We start from the raw sequence: 19,763 nt of genomic DNA, 5'->3' as shown, positions 1-19,763 counted from the left end.
AACGTTACATTAGCACCACCGCGGAAATTTGATTTTTTGGGGCATTTGGGTTGGTTTATAAATGTTTATATTAGGATTACAAATGTGTACAAATGGAATAACAATCGTTGGTACTATTTCGGGGCTGATAACTTGACTGTACAAAAAGTGTGGTGCTGGTGTAACGTTACATTAGCACCACCGCGGAAATTTGATTTTTGGGGCATTTGTGTTAGTGTACAAATGTTTATATTAGGATTACAAATGTGTACAAATGTAATAACAATCGTTGGTACCATTTCGGGGCTGATAACTTGACTGTACAAAAAGTGTGGTGCTGGTGTAACGTTACATTAGCACCACCGCGGAAATTTGATTTTTTGGGGCATTTGGGTTGGTTTATAAATGTTTATATTAGGATTACAAACGTGTACAAATGGAATAACAATCGTTGGCATAATTTTATTTCGGATTTTCAAATAATGGTGGTGCTAATGTAACGGACCTAAATAAATGTAATAACTAGAAAAATGACTGATACACTCAACACGATTATAGGTCGATTATAGATTACATTTTTATGTGCAGCGTTTTCCCGCATACTCGAGGCGACTGCGATATTACTATATTAGTTTAGATATATAAATATAATAATTATTCTGAAACAGAAATAACAAGAAAACGCACTCTATATTTAGAGTATTACCATTGATTATAGAATAAACTATTCTTTATTCTATTATCAATGTCCAATGGTATAACCTTAAGTCTAGCCGTCTAGGATACCGTATTGAAGTCTCAGAAGTTTGTCGATTTCTCGACTCGTTATCAATTATCATTTACACTATATAGTCTATTATACTGCCCGGCTGAAAATTGAAATAGCCGTCGTTTTTCGATATTATTTTGTTATTAGTTATACTCTTATACTGTCGTCATTCGTCAGTCGTGAGTCGTCACTCGTTGAACCAAATAATTAATATTGTGATCATGTCGAAAAAAGGACCAAGTGGCTATGAAAAGCGTAAAAAAAATGGAAGAACAAGAAAAAGTATTGTTGTAAATTGTAATAAGCTTTTAATTGTTAGTACTTAAAAATTAGGTTTAGTAAACAATTATAGGTAATAAGAAATATCATAACAAATAAAATTAAACAACAAAAAAAGCATACAAGTAGGCTAGGATAACAATAATATAAATTATGCAAGATGCAGTAAAAAGAAATGTTAGTATGTAAAAACTAGGTTAAGAAGACATTTATTTTGTAAACAAATTATTCAATAATTTTTACATTATTCATCAAAATTTAAGATGTGTATATAAGTTAGTTGTTAAAACAGGAAGAGGCAGTTGGCGGTGGTCGTGTGACTCGACTACCACTGACCACCAGTGTTAGAGCCAGGTGGTGGTCGTGTGACTCGACTACCATATTACGTAAATATTTTAATAAAAGTGCTTAATTTAATAATTGTCTATTTATTAGTGTATGCTTGTTATCGGCGTATACGACAGTATCAAAACTGCCTAAAATATTTGGTTATTTATATTATTCAAAAAAATGAGATACATATTATAATGTGTAATAAAAAATGACCATATTATTCATAATAGTATAATAAATATGTTTTTAATTATTTATTACCTTTTATAACAGGGGCGAGTCTAGATATAAATTGTGTGAGTGGTGCATGCTCTCTTCATATTACAAATTTGTAAGACCAAGGCCCAAGGGCCCGCCGGATTTTTTTGCCACGGGCTATCGAAGTTTTAGTTACGCCACTGATTTCGACCATTATTGTTTGAGCTATTACACCATTATAATAGTTAGTCCTTCATATTTTTAGGACTTAGATGTTAGTGGGGCGCAAAATTAAGTCGGTGCCTCAGGCCGCGTACGTTACGTATCCGGCCCTAACAGACATATTAAAATAATTAAAACTAATTTTAAGCTATTGCAGGCATTAGAAGTTTTTTTAATTATTTTAGTTTTTATTTATTTCTATAAATATATTTTCTATAATATTTCTATAAATAATTATTCAAATTTATCAAAATCACTAAAAATTGCAAAATATTTTACTGTAGTAAATGTAATTCAAGATTCCTTATAAGTTGCAGATCTTACAATAAACATGAAATCTCAAAAATATACACTTAAATATGTAAATACAAATTTTTAATACCTACTAATTACTGGTTTGACGAAGTATACTTTTCATAAAATATATTTATTTTCTATAATTCAGAAGAAAATTCTTTGTACAAATAAGTAGGTTATAACTGTATATAAAAAATTATGATTTAAGTAAAAATAGAATAATGAAATGTTTAAAAATATCTACGATTAATATATTTTTAAATAACTTACAACAGAATATAAAAACTCGTTTCTGGAAAAATTATTATTTTAGTCGTTGATTAGGTGAAGTAATATCTTAGATCAGCATTTTCTTAAACTTTTTTATCCTTGGAACCTTTTTTATGTGCACTTTTGTAATGGAACCCCAATAGTTTTTTTTTTAGCTTTTTTTATTTAGCTTTCAACAATAAGTTATTACAGCTCGATAATTAGAACCACTACTTTGTTTCAATATTTTTTATGTAAAGATTATTTGCAATAAAAGTTATAATAATGTGTTTAAATTTTAAAAAAGTACAAGTTTTGCGGAGCCCTGAAGTAACCTCTTCGGGACCTTGGGGTTTCACGGAACACAGTTTAAGAAACGCTGCCTTGGTACACATTTTTTTAATACTCTTTTCTTCACCGGTTTTTTTTATAATAACTCTTACCAATATTTCTTATCCATAAAAAATACTAACAAATACATGTGATATGTAGTATAAAAATCTATCGAGTGTATTAGAATGTTGAATATCGTAGGTTTTCTCAGTAGCACCATTGATTATAGAATAGACAGATAGCCCACGGCATAGGAGCATTCGGCGACTAAAATAATATTTCGACAGGATGCCTATAGATGGCGTTGTGATGAATGTGACAAGTGGATAGATTTGTTGTTTACACAGTACACACTACAGATCCTTAAATGCGAGTTGCGGGCTAATGTACGGCGAACGATTAACAAGATAGTAGTGATAATAAAATTATTTCAAGCATTTCAATTTCTTATTATTATTCTATTTTTAGATAGGCACCGCGCGATAAGCTACCTCCCTTCACCCCGTATATCTATGCCAAAAATCTATGATGGGGGTACCACCACCTTGCATCCCGACTACACTAGCGCTCCATAGTGGCTGCATCCTACGTATAGTCGCCAAATACTAACATTGTATGGGCCATCTGTCTATTCTATAATCAATGGTAGCACCCATGATAACAAAATAATCAAAGCAAATTGTAAAATGTTTTATTTTATTTTTATATCTATTTACAAAGTAGTAAACAAAATGTCAACAAGTCAACAAACATCATTAAATTAATATATTTCGTCGCTCTTTTGATCTTGCAAAAACTTCAATGATTTCATCATAGTTTAATGAAGTTGTCAATTGAGATTCAATATTCAGAATCGCCAAAGAGTTAAAACGTTTATCATTCATCGGAGACCTAAGATATGACTTAACTCTTTTAAGAGTACTGAATGAAAGCTCGACCGAAGTACTGGATGCAGGAACACACAAAAACATTATCAATGGCAATGCAATATTAACGTATGGGTGGCATAAATAAATTGTTTGAACCGGAGTCGTTTTCGCGCCTGCGACAAGCAGTGTGTCCGTGTGACCAGGGCCGTAGAGAGAAAAGTTCAGGCCAGGGGAAAATGCTTAAGGGCCCCTATTAGTGGTGGTTCCAGGAGCTACAATCACCCTACCAAGACCAAATAAATTTCATATATTTATACCTTTTCTATTTTAAATAACACAGTCAAAACACAAATTTGTAAACAATATTACCAGGGGTTTTAATTAAATTGCTTTTTAAATAATTTTACAAAATTTGAGATTTTAAAAATTTTTCTTCCCGTTCTACATGCTCTTTAAAAAAAAATATTAAAATAATAGGTAATTTCAAGTAATGAATAAAAAATTTAAAATATTAAAAATATTTTTCTAAGAGTAATTTCAAAAAAAAACAAAAAAAGAACGTAACGAAAATTGAAACAATTATACGGAAAAAGCTGTATTTTAAATAAGTGCAAAAATTGAATAACTTAGATATGTCAACAAACTTATCGAATTAAAAAAGTAGCTAGTTGAAATTGTTGGACAAGAATTTCTGTACGAAAAAATAATAACGGGGAAAAAATCACTGTACATACCTACCTATTTTGGTAAATAAAATGCATATTTTTCAATTTTTAATTGCATACGAATCCTAGACCTGGTCATAAATACTATGTTACAATGTAACTTAATAGTATATTGTTTAATTTGTATATCGATTTATCAAAAACATCATAAACGCATCAACAACCATATGATTTCTGTGATATAATAATATGATATACAGTGTATTATACACTTATCTATCCGATACTTAATATTGGTTGTTATAATGTTATCGTAAATTGTAATGTCTCAATAAAATTCTTGTAACTTCGTTAGTTCGTGTACAGTTGTCAGTTTGCTGGGTAAAACCGTAAATACAGCATATATAGAGTATTGACGCGAACATAGACATATAAAGAGATATTATATGTCTATGGACGCGAATGCCACGATAACAATTAATAATTGTACACCAATTACTTTTTAGGGAAAACTAAATATATATACACATATTTGATATTATTTTATCATTTGGTTAACATGCCATCAGCTAAAGTTTGTAGATAAGCAAAAAAAAATTTTTTCGAATTAAATAATTAATTACGGTCCCTCTTTTTCGGGCCCCTTAAAACGTTCGGGCCCGGGAGGAATCCTACTTTTCCTCCCCCCACCGGTATCGACATGCCCGCGTGTGACACCTGTCTTGTCACCCCTCTGCCTTTCCGACGCCGAAGTGCGCTCGCGCGAACTTTTGGCGACCGGCGTCACTGGCCACCGGTTCTTCTGCGGTCCGGCGTTTTCGTCAGTTCGTCTGTCTTTGTACCACCGCCGTCCGGTATATACCGTGACCGCGGGTGTCGGTCGCTTTTGTTGTACCACGTTGTCGTCGTGTGCATAGACTTATGGAAATAGACGGAACATTAGGTATGATAACGCGTGCAATTGTCCTCGTGATCGGGCACTATTAATATTAAAGCCATGTAATTGGCTGTCCTCGGAGCAGCGGACATTTCTCTCACTCTTATGATAAAACTCGTGCTATCTCTCTTAATCCGTTTGACACGACCACGCCTCCCAGTCCTCGGGCCTAAATGTTCAGTCTATTTCTTTAAGTCTATGGTCGTGTGTCGACCGACAACCTTTTTTGATACTGTGTGCTGGTTTGATTCCCCAACATCACCCGTCGCGCGTAACTACACGTGGTCGCACTTTCGCATATTATATATTATACCCAAACGCGGAGTCCTCGTGTGGCTCGTGACATTGTATTATCGCGAGGTCAACGGATTCACCATCGTCGAGCAATCTACAATTTAATTTGGCGAATTCGCGGGATCGCGCAAACTATTCTTATCGATATCCGTCTTCGCCGTGGGATTCCGCCACCAGTAGTTGTGTGACCAGGCGGCAGGCACCAGCGGTATCGTTGATATTATTATTATTCTATTTTTTTGTGTTTGCATTAATTTGCATATTGCGCATTTGTTGTGCCCTTTATACTATATAATTTCATTGGTATTATTATTATTATTATTATTTGCAATCGTTCGAAGAGACGTCTTTGGCGTTGCACTGTGTTGCATTGTTTGTGGTTTATGAATCGATTGATTACTATATATTTTTTTTATACCATATTTCATTTTTTTCAATATTATCATTCATTATTTCCACACATTCTGCGAGACGCTCAGCAAACTGCCCAAGCAAGTGCTGGCGGCGCAAACAAAATAGTTAATTATCATTAGGGCTAGGATTTTAATGACCCAAAAAACCTAAAAAAATGACATTAAAATAACCTAAAAATGACCTTAAAAAATGCCCAAAAGATAAAAAATGATTTTAAAATGTTATAAAAATGCATTATAATTATTAATTAATATTTCGGTAAAAAATTATTTAAATTATAATATTATAAAAAAATAGCAAAAAAAATGTTAATTTAGGATTTTCTTGATATGAATAATAAAGTTTGAAGTTTGGACTTATCATGCAACGGCCAGCTTAAAATTTTCTGAAAAAAAACAACAAAAATACTATAAAATAAAAAATATATACGTATATTTTTTTTATTCTGAAAATTACGTTTAAATTGTATTGTTGCATTGGACAATCGGTAGCTCCTTCAAATTTTCAAATACAAATGACCGCCGATTATCTGCTAGCAATGTTTTGTAGCATGAAAAACTTTTATAGTATCGAAGTTTATTGTTGTAATATATAAGTGGTTTTATTATCGATAACGAGTATTAACACACTACTACACACTGTACTCTCCACATCACTGTCATTTAATTTAACGATTAAGATAACTCGAGGTATCGAAGATTATTCTCTATACTATCTCTATAATTGAAATATTGAATATGATATTATTTCTGTTACAAATTCAAAACTTTTATTGAGAACATCTAGTGTAAATGAAAATGTATAAAAATATTACCTAGATTTCAAAAAAGTATAATAAATGCCCGTAAAATTGAAAAAATGACCTAAAAATGCTAAAAAATGACCCTAAATCCTTAAAAGTACATAAAATGCAAAAAAAAGCAAAATAAAAACTATAAATTTGGACTCGTATATGACCAAATCACATTTTGTGCTTGAAAAGCTATGTCCTGTAAATCCTAAAAAAAAATGCAAAATCCTATACTATCCTAGCCCTAATTATCATCTTTCATGACTTGACTCAAATATAGCACCGATTTATTTTGTGGATACCCTTTCTGGTAGGTGAGCCTTTTAAGTAACCACGAAAATGAATACATTCATTCATAAACGATACATCCAGATCTTGAGGATATTGTTTTTGTTACTCTCCAGCTTTTTGTCTTACTTCTGACACTGACAACTCGATAATGTTGGAACAAAAATCCAAAAACAAATGCCTAAAATTGTTATTGTTATTTTTTTTTTTACAACTGTTTAAAAAAAAAACTCATTTGATTAAATTTGTTGCCCAGGGAAATTGCCCCCCTTGCCCCCCTAAATACACGCTACTGTAGTAACCTAACCTACTATATCAGTACTGTACACACACCTGTTTTTAATGGGGGGGAGTTTACATTAAAAATGTATATACTTTGGTACTTAAATACAGAAAAATATGTTATTTTTATCATAAATCAATAAATAATTTCCTGGGTTTTTGTTCCAATTCTGTCGACCTCCATGGTAGCGTTTGAACAATTTCCAAATTATGTCAGTAATTTGTAATCACTAATCAGTTACTCATCATCACTTATTAGTTATTATTTATTAGTAACGTCTACTAATAAATGAGTTGTTTATAATAGGAGTAATTTAATTCTCTCCGACTAGCGTTCAACGAAGAAAAAACAGAAGCAATGCACAAGTTCCTCCACACCGTAAATTTAAGTTATAAGTTGTAAACACCTGTAAATATTTAATTTTAATTTTCTCAACCCGTTTTCTTTATTTCTGTATGTTGTACAACTACTGAAGCCTGTAGGCTAATAACCAATGATGTTGAAGACTTACTTTACTAAATAATATTTATATATATAATTTCGAATATCCCATATCTATTTTTTATAATAATAACTTCAGTGGCGACGGTCTTCTCACCCCGGCCGTAGCTAAGAATTTTCTATGGGGAGGGTTCAGTTCCATAGATAGAAATTTTATAGAGGATATTACTATGGGAAATTACATTGAGTAAAACATCAAAATAGTGAGAATAAAACATTATATTTTCATTATAACACTAAGTCAATTTTTCTCGGCTTCTTCGCCATTTCATTTAATACTTCATCTGGCGTGATAACAACATTCTTATAATAACTCAGTAACACTAAACCATTGAGACGATCCTGTTTGACAAACAATTAAACCATTTATGTTGAAACTTAAGTTTCCTTTTTTTATTTTGGTCTAATATTGGAAATGCATATGTAGAAGGAGGAATCCATGGTTTTACAAGAATCTATTAAAGATTATTACAAGATACTAATTTATTAAATTGAGAAAATAGTTAATACTTAATAATGCATTATGTAATATACTAATATATTAATAAATAACAAAATATTACTATCATTATTCATTAAAAACTTTTATAACTTACTAGGTGCTTTTGTTCATCAGTCAAACTACCAGTAGCATTTACAAACAACCCAATATCATTATTCTGAGGATCAATAACCTTTAAAAAAGCTTAAATATTAGGCAACATGCATTGGCAAGCTAAGAAAGTAAACTAATAAGCTTATTAAAATAATAGTAATATAATTACTAAAATAGTTATAATAATAGTTTTAATTATTATAAAATGAAGTAAAATAAAATAGAAATCTTACATTTTGTTCGGATATAGCAGTATTCTTCTAACTAGTACTACTTTTTTTTTATAGGTTGACTTATGTCTGTATTTACATTTTACTGGTTCAGAACTCTAGAATATTATAAACTATATGAATATTTTGAGTATTGTTTATACTTTACAAACATTAAATACAAGGTTTAATTAATATTTCCATGCATTTACATAAACTAAGTACCCTAATATAAAAAAAAAAAATACTCACCATTTCGTTGGTCTTTTTTTTAATTAAGTAGCGATCCATATTTTAAAACAAAATAAATTACAAATAATAAATGTAGGTATTAAAATTGAAAATTCAGTTACACATCACAATTCACAGTAAAAGTAAAAACGTCTCACAAGTGGCAACACAATATTAAATATTACACTGTATAGACGTATAGTGTGTAAGTGTGTAACACATAATACAAAATTGTGACTGTTATATCAGTGATATTAGTTTAACCGGGAAAACCATAGATCGTATTATTAATAGACTGACCTTGCCTATAGAGTAGCTGTTGTAGTAACCGGTCAAACATATTGCAGTAATTCACAATATGTCAGTATAATATATATTATAATTATATTATTGTATATATATTACATATTACATATATAATATTAATATTGTGCAGTCACAAGTCACACACGAAAAGTGCCCTCTTTCTATGAGTTATGACCGTTCTACGTGTACGAAAGACTCCGTAATTCGACGAGAAGATACGTTTACGCTATCATACACCTTGCCACCTTGAGTACTATACTATAAATATATACATACATAAATCAATCATAATATAAAGTATTTATTATTTATTCAGTTAAAAAAAAAATGGTTTAAATATTTTTTTTTAAATTTTAGAATAAACTAGACATTTTTAAATTTTCTATTTTTCTAGAGGGGGGGGGGTGAACCCCTTACCCCCCCGTAGTTATCTCACTGTACATTTTTAATCGAAACTCGATGGTGATAGATAGTTTATTTAAGATAAACTGAGTGGTTATTAATGTGCTATTTTAGAGGTAGGTATAGTCTATTCTCAGGAATTTGAAATGTTGGAATTCTCGTTTGGGTGTGCACTGTGCAGCATGGGTAAGAGCGGGAAAAGCATAAATTAGTAACGGTCTTATTACTGATGCTGTACGCTAGCGTAACAGTAGAGATCGAATACTTCATCTGAAGAGTTGAGCTGTGGTTTAATAAGGGCCCTGTACAATATTTAGGTTTTTGAGTTGTTCATCCTATTGACAGTCAATAGGCTATTGTACCCAATTATTATTATCCTTGTTTAGTTGTTTTTATAAGTTAATTTTTATCCTTAAGTATTTCACATAGTCGTCCTTGTGTGTTCTATTGGATTTCTTGGTTGTTAATTTGTTCCAAGGGTTTGAAGATGAATTTCTAGGTTGCACATTTGGTGGTATTCTTATATCATATATCCCTCTTTTACAGTAATAAGTACCTATCTCTTTTCCAGATTTTTTAATCAAATGTCCCTGCTAACCCTATTGCAGGTGTGAATAATTAGGCCACTGTGCTACTATGCAAGTACACAATGGACCGATATCGTATTATGTCCCCAGGACTGATAACCTAACCTTGGTAGATGGTACTTAGTGCCTAGTGAACCATCATAAATCATTCACTATATAATCCACTCTGCTCAAGTAAATTTTAAATACTTGTAAGTTATATAGTACAATAAAGTACCTATTTGAAGTTATAAGTTATAAGTTATAAACTTATAACTATCAACTAGTACCCAGATTTTAGTACAAAATTCATTATTTTTGGGAAAGTCTCCGGAAATTCTTTCCAAAAATAAAATCCGTCTCATACAGGAGATACAACATCTATTTGTCCAGAATTTTACTATAATTTTGATCATTTTTATATCAAACTTAAGTGGTAATTCAAAAATCTTTGTTCCGAGTTTCCGACCATTTATCATATTCATTATTTAGTAACGCAATTAGCACAAAACAGTTTTTTCGGGGGGATCTCCTTAAAAATGTTGATGCTGAACCTCAATAAGTTTTCCTAAATAGTAACCCCATGGTGATGGAGCTTTGCCCATATCCACATCATTGTAAATCGTATATGGCAGCGCTATCTAGCTAGGAAATCGAAGAACTGTGATGGCCAGTTCTCCACGTTCGCGGCACCATTGATAATGGATATAATATCACAGACTATATGAAAACCTTCATATAGTCTGTGATAATAATGGTTAGGCCATCGCTGTATTAAAACTGTGCACTGTGCAGGGTTGTGTTCTTTTTTGTGGGAGAGAGAAAACATCTTTAAGAATATTCTCTCTTTTACATGGGGTACTATTTAAGGTTATGTTCAAACTTCAAATGAAAATCGTCGATGTACATAAATATTTTAAAATAGAATAGAATCATAATAATTAAACCCAATATAATATAATTATTAATTACCTTAGAGGTTTTAAGTTAATTAAAATACTGTAGGTTTGCGCGCGATTAATATTTACCCCATATAACCTCAAATTTATAGTACTATAGGAATGCACGATGAACTCCAATAGCCTATCCATCTTTTTATTATCTGTGCAAACATAGTTATGCAAACACGAGTACATTTATTCGATACGCTTAGAATCTTAAATCTACATAAAATTGAATATGAAAGTGAGCAATATTTTGTAGTCTTAGATAACAGGATTGGGATGTTTCACAAAACAAGGTAGTCTCGTATAGTAGAAAAATACCAAATTTTCAAGTTATGGTCAAAAAACTTGGTCACAAAATTGTTTTCAAGTTTTTAAAAGTAGAAAAAATCATTTTTTAAAACTTTTTTTGTTATTATTAACAACAATTGGTGGAATCAAAAATTAGGTACCTATCGAACCTACTTTTTATGTTATTGATAATGAAGACACGAAGTAATATTTAAAAAAAACTAAATCCATCTTTATTGGATTCTTTCATTCAGTAGATGATAATATGCAGATATCTTGCCCTATAATGTCTAGGTCGTGTTTATATTTGAAACACTTATTGCAGTTGCTTCCAATTTAAGTGCAGGCTGTAGTAGGTATTGAAGGATTATGATTTATTTTGTTTTATAATCAATGCTGATACTCCTTCAAAAGAGTGCGCATGTTTTCTCTAATATAATTTGAGAGCCTGAATATATTCAAGTGTAAAAGATACATAAAATATTAATTGTATAATGTATTTTATCTTCTCAGTTTCTTTAAACATTAACTTGACGGAGACAATATGTTAGTATGTTACTATTCCCGTGGTCCACCATGTTTATGAGTGTTATGTTTAACGGTGGAGGTAGACTGTTATTGTTAACCTTATCATTTATCCAATATCTTTGGAGTACAAACTAGCGACCAATCAAAAATCCCAATTCATCGATCTGAGTCGAATAGTTGACTTAATAGTTATTGAATTTTTTTATTTACTGCTTGTCCTTGTTTACTTATGTCCACGAGTGTATGTACTATGTAGGACTCTGTCACTCTGATTGTTTGTGGTAGAAGGTAGAACCCAGTAACCCTTAAGGCGTAAAGTAGTAACTAATAGTAGAACCTAGGTATTAAAATTAGTAGTATAAATATTACAAAATAAATATATTTTAACTACCTTCGAGAGAACAACTGATTAAATACAAATTGAAACTTCCATAGTATCTTATACATAAACATAAATTAATCGAGGTAGAACGTCTACGGATAGGATCATTAGATAATTCTGGTTGCATTAGAAGAAAACTCAATTTTACACTACTGTTAAAGGTATTGTCACTTTCTGGTTGTAAGTATCAAAACAAAATGTTTAATATTATTGAATGGATATTTATTACAATTGAACTAACACAATTCTCCGTTTTGAACAGGTTTACTCTATTAGGCAATACAAATGTTTGCAATGTTTGCATTAATGTTTGAATCGCTTTTTAATAAATGCGAGAAAAAAGCTAAGGTTGCTACTCATGCAATTGAATTTGAAATAGGTGAAAATACTAGACAAATTATAAGAGAACTGCTTACTGAAATCAATAAGATAAACAAAAATGTGACTAACGGTGATAGTTCTTCAGAGTCAAAAAATAACATGATCGCTATTGAATTGTTGCAAGATATTTTATCTCATTCCTTATTCTCATTGCCGTCTTCGCTGATTAATGTTGATGATTTGCCAAACAATTTAAAAGACAGTGTTCAAAATGTTGGAAACATTAAAAGTAAATTAAACTCTTTTGGAAAAAAAAAACAAACATCTGCATTTGTCAAGGATCCAAACACCGAAGGAATTTTAAACCAAATAAATGATCTTCAATGTTTATTCACATGGAACATAATACCAAATAAAAAGAAAAATTTAATTTTATGGATATGGAATAAATATGGAGAATACAACTTAAATATATCTTCATCTGAATTTACGTTAGAAAGGTATGTAAAAAATAAAATGCTATTATTAAACCTAAGGTTGAGATGAATCCATTTTCAATTCACTGTTACATTTATATTAATACCTCAACAGATAACCCAATGTGTATTATACATTTATACCTTGATATCCTTATTGACCTTTGATTTATTTCCAACTTAAAAAAATGTTTATTTAATGGTAGGTATTTTCTTCTTATTTACCTTTACTTAAATATATCTGTATAAAACTACCAACCAAACCATCACCCTACAAATTCTATGGTTTTCTCCCAGAGAATAATTTATTGAGTATTTAAGACAGGTTTTATGAGCTTCTTTATCAATGAAAAATCAAAATGTAAATATTTATTTAATTTATGTAAATTATTATTAAATAGTTAATTAATTAATTTGTATAACAAATATAAAGTATTTACTTGTTATACCTATACAACTTCACTTTTTTAGAACATAAATACATAGTTTAATATAAATTCATATTTTGGGGAAATGTGTGAAAACCTATAGAAATCTGATTTCTACCTATGGAGTGTAGATGACAACCTTTATTTGGTCCTGTAGATATATCAGTGGGGTAATGTGAAACTTGGTAACCTTAAGACTTTTACCTAGGAGGTCTCCTTAACAACAGAAATTAAATTATTAAATGGTGATGCTTGAAGCTAATTAAAAAAAATCATAGTAATTGTAAATTTGTTTTGAATAATTACATTTTATACCTTCTTAAAAATAATCATTTAAAACTTTCATTTGATGAAAATAATAATAATTTTTTAGTTGTATTTTTTTAATGTCATGATGAAAGTACTATCCTGATATCTTAAACATACATGTCCTGGTTTAAATACACCACTATATATAATATTATTTGTTTTTTTAAATCATTAATTTTGATTTATTTTCTTAGGTTTATAGGTAATTTAATTGTTTCCTTTGAATATTTTCATAAGGGTGAACCTGAATTAGCCCAAATAAAAATATTAGAAATAGGAAAATGGCTTGAAGAATTAGATCAAGGTACTGATGAGTTTTATTTATCTATTAATACTGGTCTTCAACATATCATGAGGGCTACTCTCATTCATATGTTATTCCCTACAAATCTGACAGAAGAATGTAAATGGGTAAGCTATTATGAATTTATTTATTGTTGTCTTTGTATATAAAGTACATTTCATTTATTTATTGTGTATCAGTGCAATTTAAGCCGGACGCACACTGAAGCAGTGCAAAATGGGTGGCCGGGTTATTGCAGTGAGCCATGGCTGTTTTTTTTTTCACTGGATTGGTGTGCGTCCGTCTTTAAGAGGATGTCAGCGCACTATTTTTTTTCTCTCTGGCACATAGACAAAATTCATTGCAGAATCATTTTTTATATTTTCTTATTATCTTAGAGTAAAATTACTTGTTATTAGAACAATAGAGAATATTACTTATGAGGGTATGACATACAGATGTGTCTAAATATAGTCTCAAAACAACTTAAACATCATTTAAATTTATATGATTTTTTTTAAAGTTAAATACATAGTCAAATAATAATAAAATATAAAACTAATATGTCATTCCTTCAAAAAGTCAATGCTTATTTAATATTATACATGTCAATTGTCCACAAATAATCTATTTATAAAAGGAACCAAAATACAAAAATATGCTTTTATAAAAATTTGCTGACAATTTACAAGTATTTATAGTCTTTTTTTACTACGAAATAGGAAAATCGATTTGTAAATTTTTTACTTTAACCTCTTAAATGAATAACAAGATTTTCTATCTTGCTAGAAAATATATTGATATTAATATATGTTGAAAATCTAACACTCTTACTACTCTGAAAAGTTATGAATCATAACTTATGATTGACAGCAAAAAAACATCATTTTAAAATCAAAACATTCATCGATCCACTAAGAATCTTATACTGTTATTTACTATTTGACAAAGGTTATTATATAATTAGAAATAAGATAATAATTAATTCTCCATCCACACTATGTTCAATGTCTTACATAGTCTAATACAATTATACAATTAAATTTATTAAACTATTAATACCATTAATTTGTTAGTTATTGGAAGATATTTCGTCATTTGCAAAAATGAATTCTAAGTCAAGAGCTTCTGTACACGCAGTACGCGCAGCTGTATTAACTGAATATGGCGAAAATATTGTCTATTTGTCAAAAGCTTGTGACATGGCTAAGTTAGCATGTGATTTGGATCCTAAAACTTCTCATTGGTTTTATATTCATTCACTTGCATTGACAGCTGAAAGAAAATGCTTGATGGCACATAAATTAAAACCAACTGATGATGAAATAAATGCAATTAGTCAAGCAGTGTATTTGTCTAATGATAAAAATCCTCTTTTTATTTATCATGAGATGCTTATGGATGATATATCTATAAATAAAAAAAATTTTCCTGAAAAACAAAAAATTGCAAACAAGATCAAGTATGTAAAACTGTGACCATACATTATTAGTCTTTTATCTATGAAAATAAATTTAAATCAATATTAATTTTTCATTCATACCTACATCAAAGTTTATATTGTTACTTTGCTTTTAAAAGTCTCCATAAATACAATTTTTAATCTAGACATAATTTGCAAGACTGGGCATATTAACGAGTTAAAAAGTTAAAATTAAGTTACTTTTATCTACTTAAATTACATTACAAGTTAACTTTTTTTCAGAAGTAACTTGAACTTAACGTGTTACATGTATCAAATTGTATGAAGTTACTTGAGTTAATTAATTTTTTTTATCACATTCTTAACTTTTTTCTGTAAACCATAAATTTAAAATAAAAATAAAAATAGTATAATATAATAATAAAAATATATTAAATTTTGTAAAAATTAATTTTATAAAAAAAATAATCTGAAATTTCTTATAAGTAAATATAATAAGTAATAAATAATAGATTATAATAATGATTATAATATTGCATTTTCACAGAATATAATATATCATAAACAAGAAAGTTATAGGGGTAATCACACATCATTGAGAAAAGAAAAATGTGACTATTTACTCAGTATCCCATACACATTTGTATAGGTACCTACTTTCATTAATCATTATAAATTAATAGTTTTTACTTATTAGTTATTGTCACGGTCTTAGAAGACCGTGCTTATTATTATATTTTTCTTCGTACATAGAAAACAACTGCATTTGGTAATATTTGATGTCACATGTAGTCATGTAGGTAATTAGTTATATTCTTATAATGAATTAGTTATTAAAATTTAGTATAGTTGTGGAGTATTAAGTTGAAAAAAATTATAAAAAATAATTGAATTGTTTTGTTAGATTTCGTCATTGATTAAAGTATTAAAGTAAGTACTTTAGCAATTAATTTGAATGCATACATTTATTTAAAATTGTAAGATCTCTATAAAATTACTGTTATTTGTTTGCCTTTTTAAAGAAAAGGTATAATTATTAATTTTATATGAAAAAAGTAACTAATTTTTAACTCGGTTAACTTGCTTTTATTGTTTACAAGAGTAAAAAACAAAAGAAAAGTAACTTTAAACTTCACTTAAATTTGTCTATATTAACTTAATGAGTCAAAAAAATTGTTAACTTGCCCAGCTTTGATAATTTATAAATATTTGTTAAAACACAAATTTTATTGAGTATTTTTTTTTTGTAGAACCATTGTAAATCTGGAACCAAAGGATCCTCATTTGGTAATCAAATGTGCTAAGAAATTGATGACTCTTCCAACTATGGTTAGAGATTTTAATTTGGGAATACAATATTTGAAAAAAGCATTTCAAATGTCACAAAATGACGTGACTGTTTTAAAAGCTATCGCAAAAGCAGTTGAAGCATATTATAATGCAGAAATTGTAATATATAATATTTAGAAAAAACATATTTATATCATATTTAGTTAGTTAATATATGTATTTATATATACTTTAATTTTAGTGTAAACAAATTAATGCCGAAGCAACTGAAATATTACAACTAGAAGAAGAATTAAGACTCATTGTGAAAAAACAAAAAAATGGTGAAGATCCTGCTCCTTACTTGATTGATTTGGTTTCTAAATATAATGGATTGAATCAATCAAAAATTTTATCTCAGTTATGTTCGTATACATTATTATTTACAAATCGCTTAAGATATAGCGTTGAGCAATTTAATAAGTTAATTGAACAACCAGAAGTTGTCAATAATGATATAATTGTTGTAAGTGTTTTCTAATAAATGTATACAAGTATTAAATTTAAAGTTTCAGACTTTTTTTAAATCTGATTTTCTTTGTTTAAATTAACCTTTTTTTTATTATTATTTATGTTTCATAATATGGTTTACTCTGTATGCTGTTACAAGTAATATACAATTATATTTGTTTCAGAACCACATTTCATTATTTGGTTCGAAGAAATTTGATTTATCAGAGCTGATTTGTAATGAAATCAGATTGGCTTCAAATGATAGTGGTAACTCTTCTGATGATATGTTATATTATTACAAAACATTATACAAAATCATAGAAACATGCCATTTAAAGATTAAAAGTGTCAACTCATCTATGAAGAAAAAAATCCTAAATTCATCAGGTAAGAAAAAAAAAGAAAAAATCACAAATGCCAATTTTGAAAATGTCGACGAGGCTTCCAAATATTATACTAGAACAATTAAGAAAACTAAAATATTAGTGGGAAATAAGTATGATAATAGTTTTAGATACTGTTGAATTATTGAATGGTCAAATAATAATTTTCAATTGCTCTAACTATTGTTAGTTATGATTGGTGCTATAGTCACATAACATACATACTCAATTAATATCTTTTATGAAACATATATTTTTACACCTGTTAATCACCTAATTTACCTGTTAATCAGGTCATTATAATTAATGAAATATGATTTTTAAGGTATTTTCATTATCATTCATGAGAAAAAATAAAAAACCTAAATTATAATTTAAGGAATTAATTTGAAATATTTGAAAATGTGGCAGTTAGATTAATCTATATGTATCAAGTCATATTTGTACAATATTACATATATTTTTTTGTAAAATAAGCATGGGTGACTATTTTCATTCACTCATTTTCTTTCGCTCAATTGTTGTAGAACCCCTAAATGTTATATCTAATTCTTATATCCTTATTTTTGCTGATGACACAAATCTATAAAAATTATAAAAACTAAACAAGACACAATTATTTTACAATCTGATATCAATAACTTAGTTTTGTGTTGTGACAGGAATCTTTTATTTTTAAATTTTAGTAAATAGAGCCCAGATGATTTATATGCTCTAAATATGATAGGTTTGTCTTTCTATACACTATTATTGTTTGTGTTTTCTGCAGTCTGCACTTATTGTAAAATTATGAAATATGACTCACGTTTGTACGTTGAAATAAGTAGATAAACAAAAATACTAAGTAATAGGTATAAAAAATTGTTAAGATTTACATTAAAAAATTGATTTGTATTTACATTATTTTATGTCGATTAGCTTATATTTGTTTGTTAGATTACATTTTGAGATAAATTAGAGATAATATTTTAGGTTTGTTCTTCATTGTAAATTTTTTTGATGTTGCTTGAGAAACAATTGTTACTTTTAATATTTATACTATATTCTTATCTCTCTTCTTTATTTTCTACCACATGTCTAATTTTTACTAATAATAAATTCATAATATGTATTGTGTTTCACTGTACTTACTAAAATGGTGTTTTACTGTTGATTTATAACCAAAATTATTTGTTATAATAAATTGTTTGTCCTGATTTCCCGATTTATAAAATGTCGATAATGTTGTAGTATTAATGTAAGTATTAAAAATATGATTCATTGTACGTTTTATACATTTGAGTGATTTGACTATACATTATAATGTATATAGTAATAAGTTTATTGAATACATTTTATATTAGATTATGTTTTTGTATGAATTTTGTTGTATTTGTTGTGGTCAATTTTTTTTTACATATTTTTTTTACTGTATTATTTACCAAGAAATCATTTAGTTTTTCATTTAAATGAATCCTTATCCTATTTATTATAAGGCATTTTAAATTGTATGCAAAGGAAAAAATATCCGAACAAATTGTATAAACTGTACATTTTAAATTAAATTTATTAAAAAAAAAAAATTCAGTTGTGTAAGTTCCAACATAGATGAAGACAAATTATTATACAATAGGTACATCAATACTTGTTTTTGTCTTATTGACAGTCAGTAGACATCATTTATACAGCATCTGAAAGACTGGAGTACAAAAGAAGTAATTTATTAAATAGTTACTAAATACTACAATAACAAGTAACTACATAGCCATATGCATGTGCACGGGAAGGGTGGGTACCAAATGTTAGGCAGTGCATCAGTGGTGCAACTAGAGTTCAAATCTCACGGGTGCTACAATTGCTACAATTATACATTACTTACAATATAGCTGTGGAGGGCTCTGCCCTCTATACCCACAAACATTACATATTTTCAATATTTAAATTATACTATTATTCGCAATACCATTATGAGAAAAAAAATTAAACACATTTTATTTTTTAATATAGTATTTTATTATATTAAAATTGAAAGTATTAAACATAACTTGCTATAATGTGTTCAATATTTTTTCAAGGACAGTGGTCTCTAAATGGACATTTATTAAAATATTTGGTTGATTTCTTTTTTGTTTTGACACTTCTAAAAATTATACTTTTGAAGTTTGCTTTAAAAATCACAGTCGTTGTGTGAATATGATTATATGAATATAGAAGCTAACTAACCT

General features: G+C 28.7%; 1 protein-coding gene across 2 annotated transcripts; it reads left to right on the top strand.

Moving 5' to 3' along the window:
- The first annotated feature begins 4,116 nt into the window (after positions 1 to 4,116).
- LOC111030787 lies at positions 4,117 to 19,055 on the top strand. Of its 2 annotated transcripts, none has more exons than XM_022310459.1 (7): positions 4,117 to 5,632; positions 12,417 to 12,975; positions 13,883 to 14,099; positions 15,048 to 15,433; positions 16,645 to 16,843; positions 16,926 to 17,189; positions 17,359 to 19,055. In XM_022310459.1, exons 2-7 carry the CDS (start codon positions 12,440 to 12,442, stop codon positions 17,698 to 17,700), a joined length of 1,944 nt encoding a protein of 647 aa, XP_022166151.1. In that variant the 5' UTR covers positions 4,117 to 5,632; positions 12,417 to 12,439; the 3' UTR covers positions 17,701 to 19,055. The 2 variants fall into 2 exon arrangements, with proteins under 2 accessions (XP_022166151.1, XP_022166150.1); XM_022310458.1 differs by lacking the exon at positions 4,117 to 5,632 and adding an exon at positions 11,390 to 12,334.
- Positions 19,056 to 19,763: the final 708 nt, after the last annotated feature.

Source organism: Myzus persicae, unplaced genomic scaffold, assembly GCF_001856785.1.
Source record: "Myzus persicae strain clone G006 unplaced genomic scaffold, MPER_G0061.0, whole genome shotgun sequence".
In the NCBI taxonomy this organism is placed as follows: domain Eukaryota; kingdom Metazoa; phylum Arthropoda; class Insecta; order Hemiptera; family Aphididae; genus Myzus; species Myzus persicae.
The sequence above is the reverse complement of the archived record's forward strand: the minus strand, read 5'-3'. Positions and strand labels throughout refer to the sequence as shown.

Excerpts from the sequence above, each read along its gene's own strand:
- LOC111030787 (XM_022310459.1), top strand. The coding sequence starts at position 12,440 with ATGTTTGCAATGTTTGCATTAATGTTTGAATCGCTTTTTAATAAATGC. Across the intron at positions 14,100-15,047 it reads TGACAGAAGAATGTAAATGG|TTATTGGAAGATATTTCGTC; the intron begins GTAAGCTATTAT and ends TTAATTTGTTAG. Across the intron at positions 17,190-17,358 it reads TCAATAATGATATAATTGTT|AACCACATTTCATTATTTGG; the intron begins GTAAGTGTTTTC and ends TATTTGTTTCAG.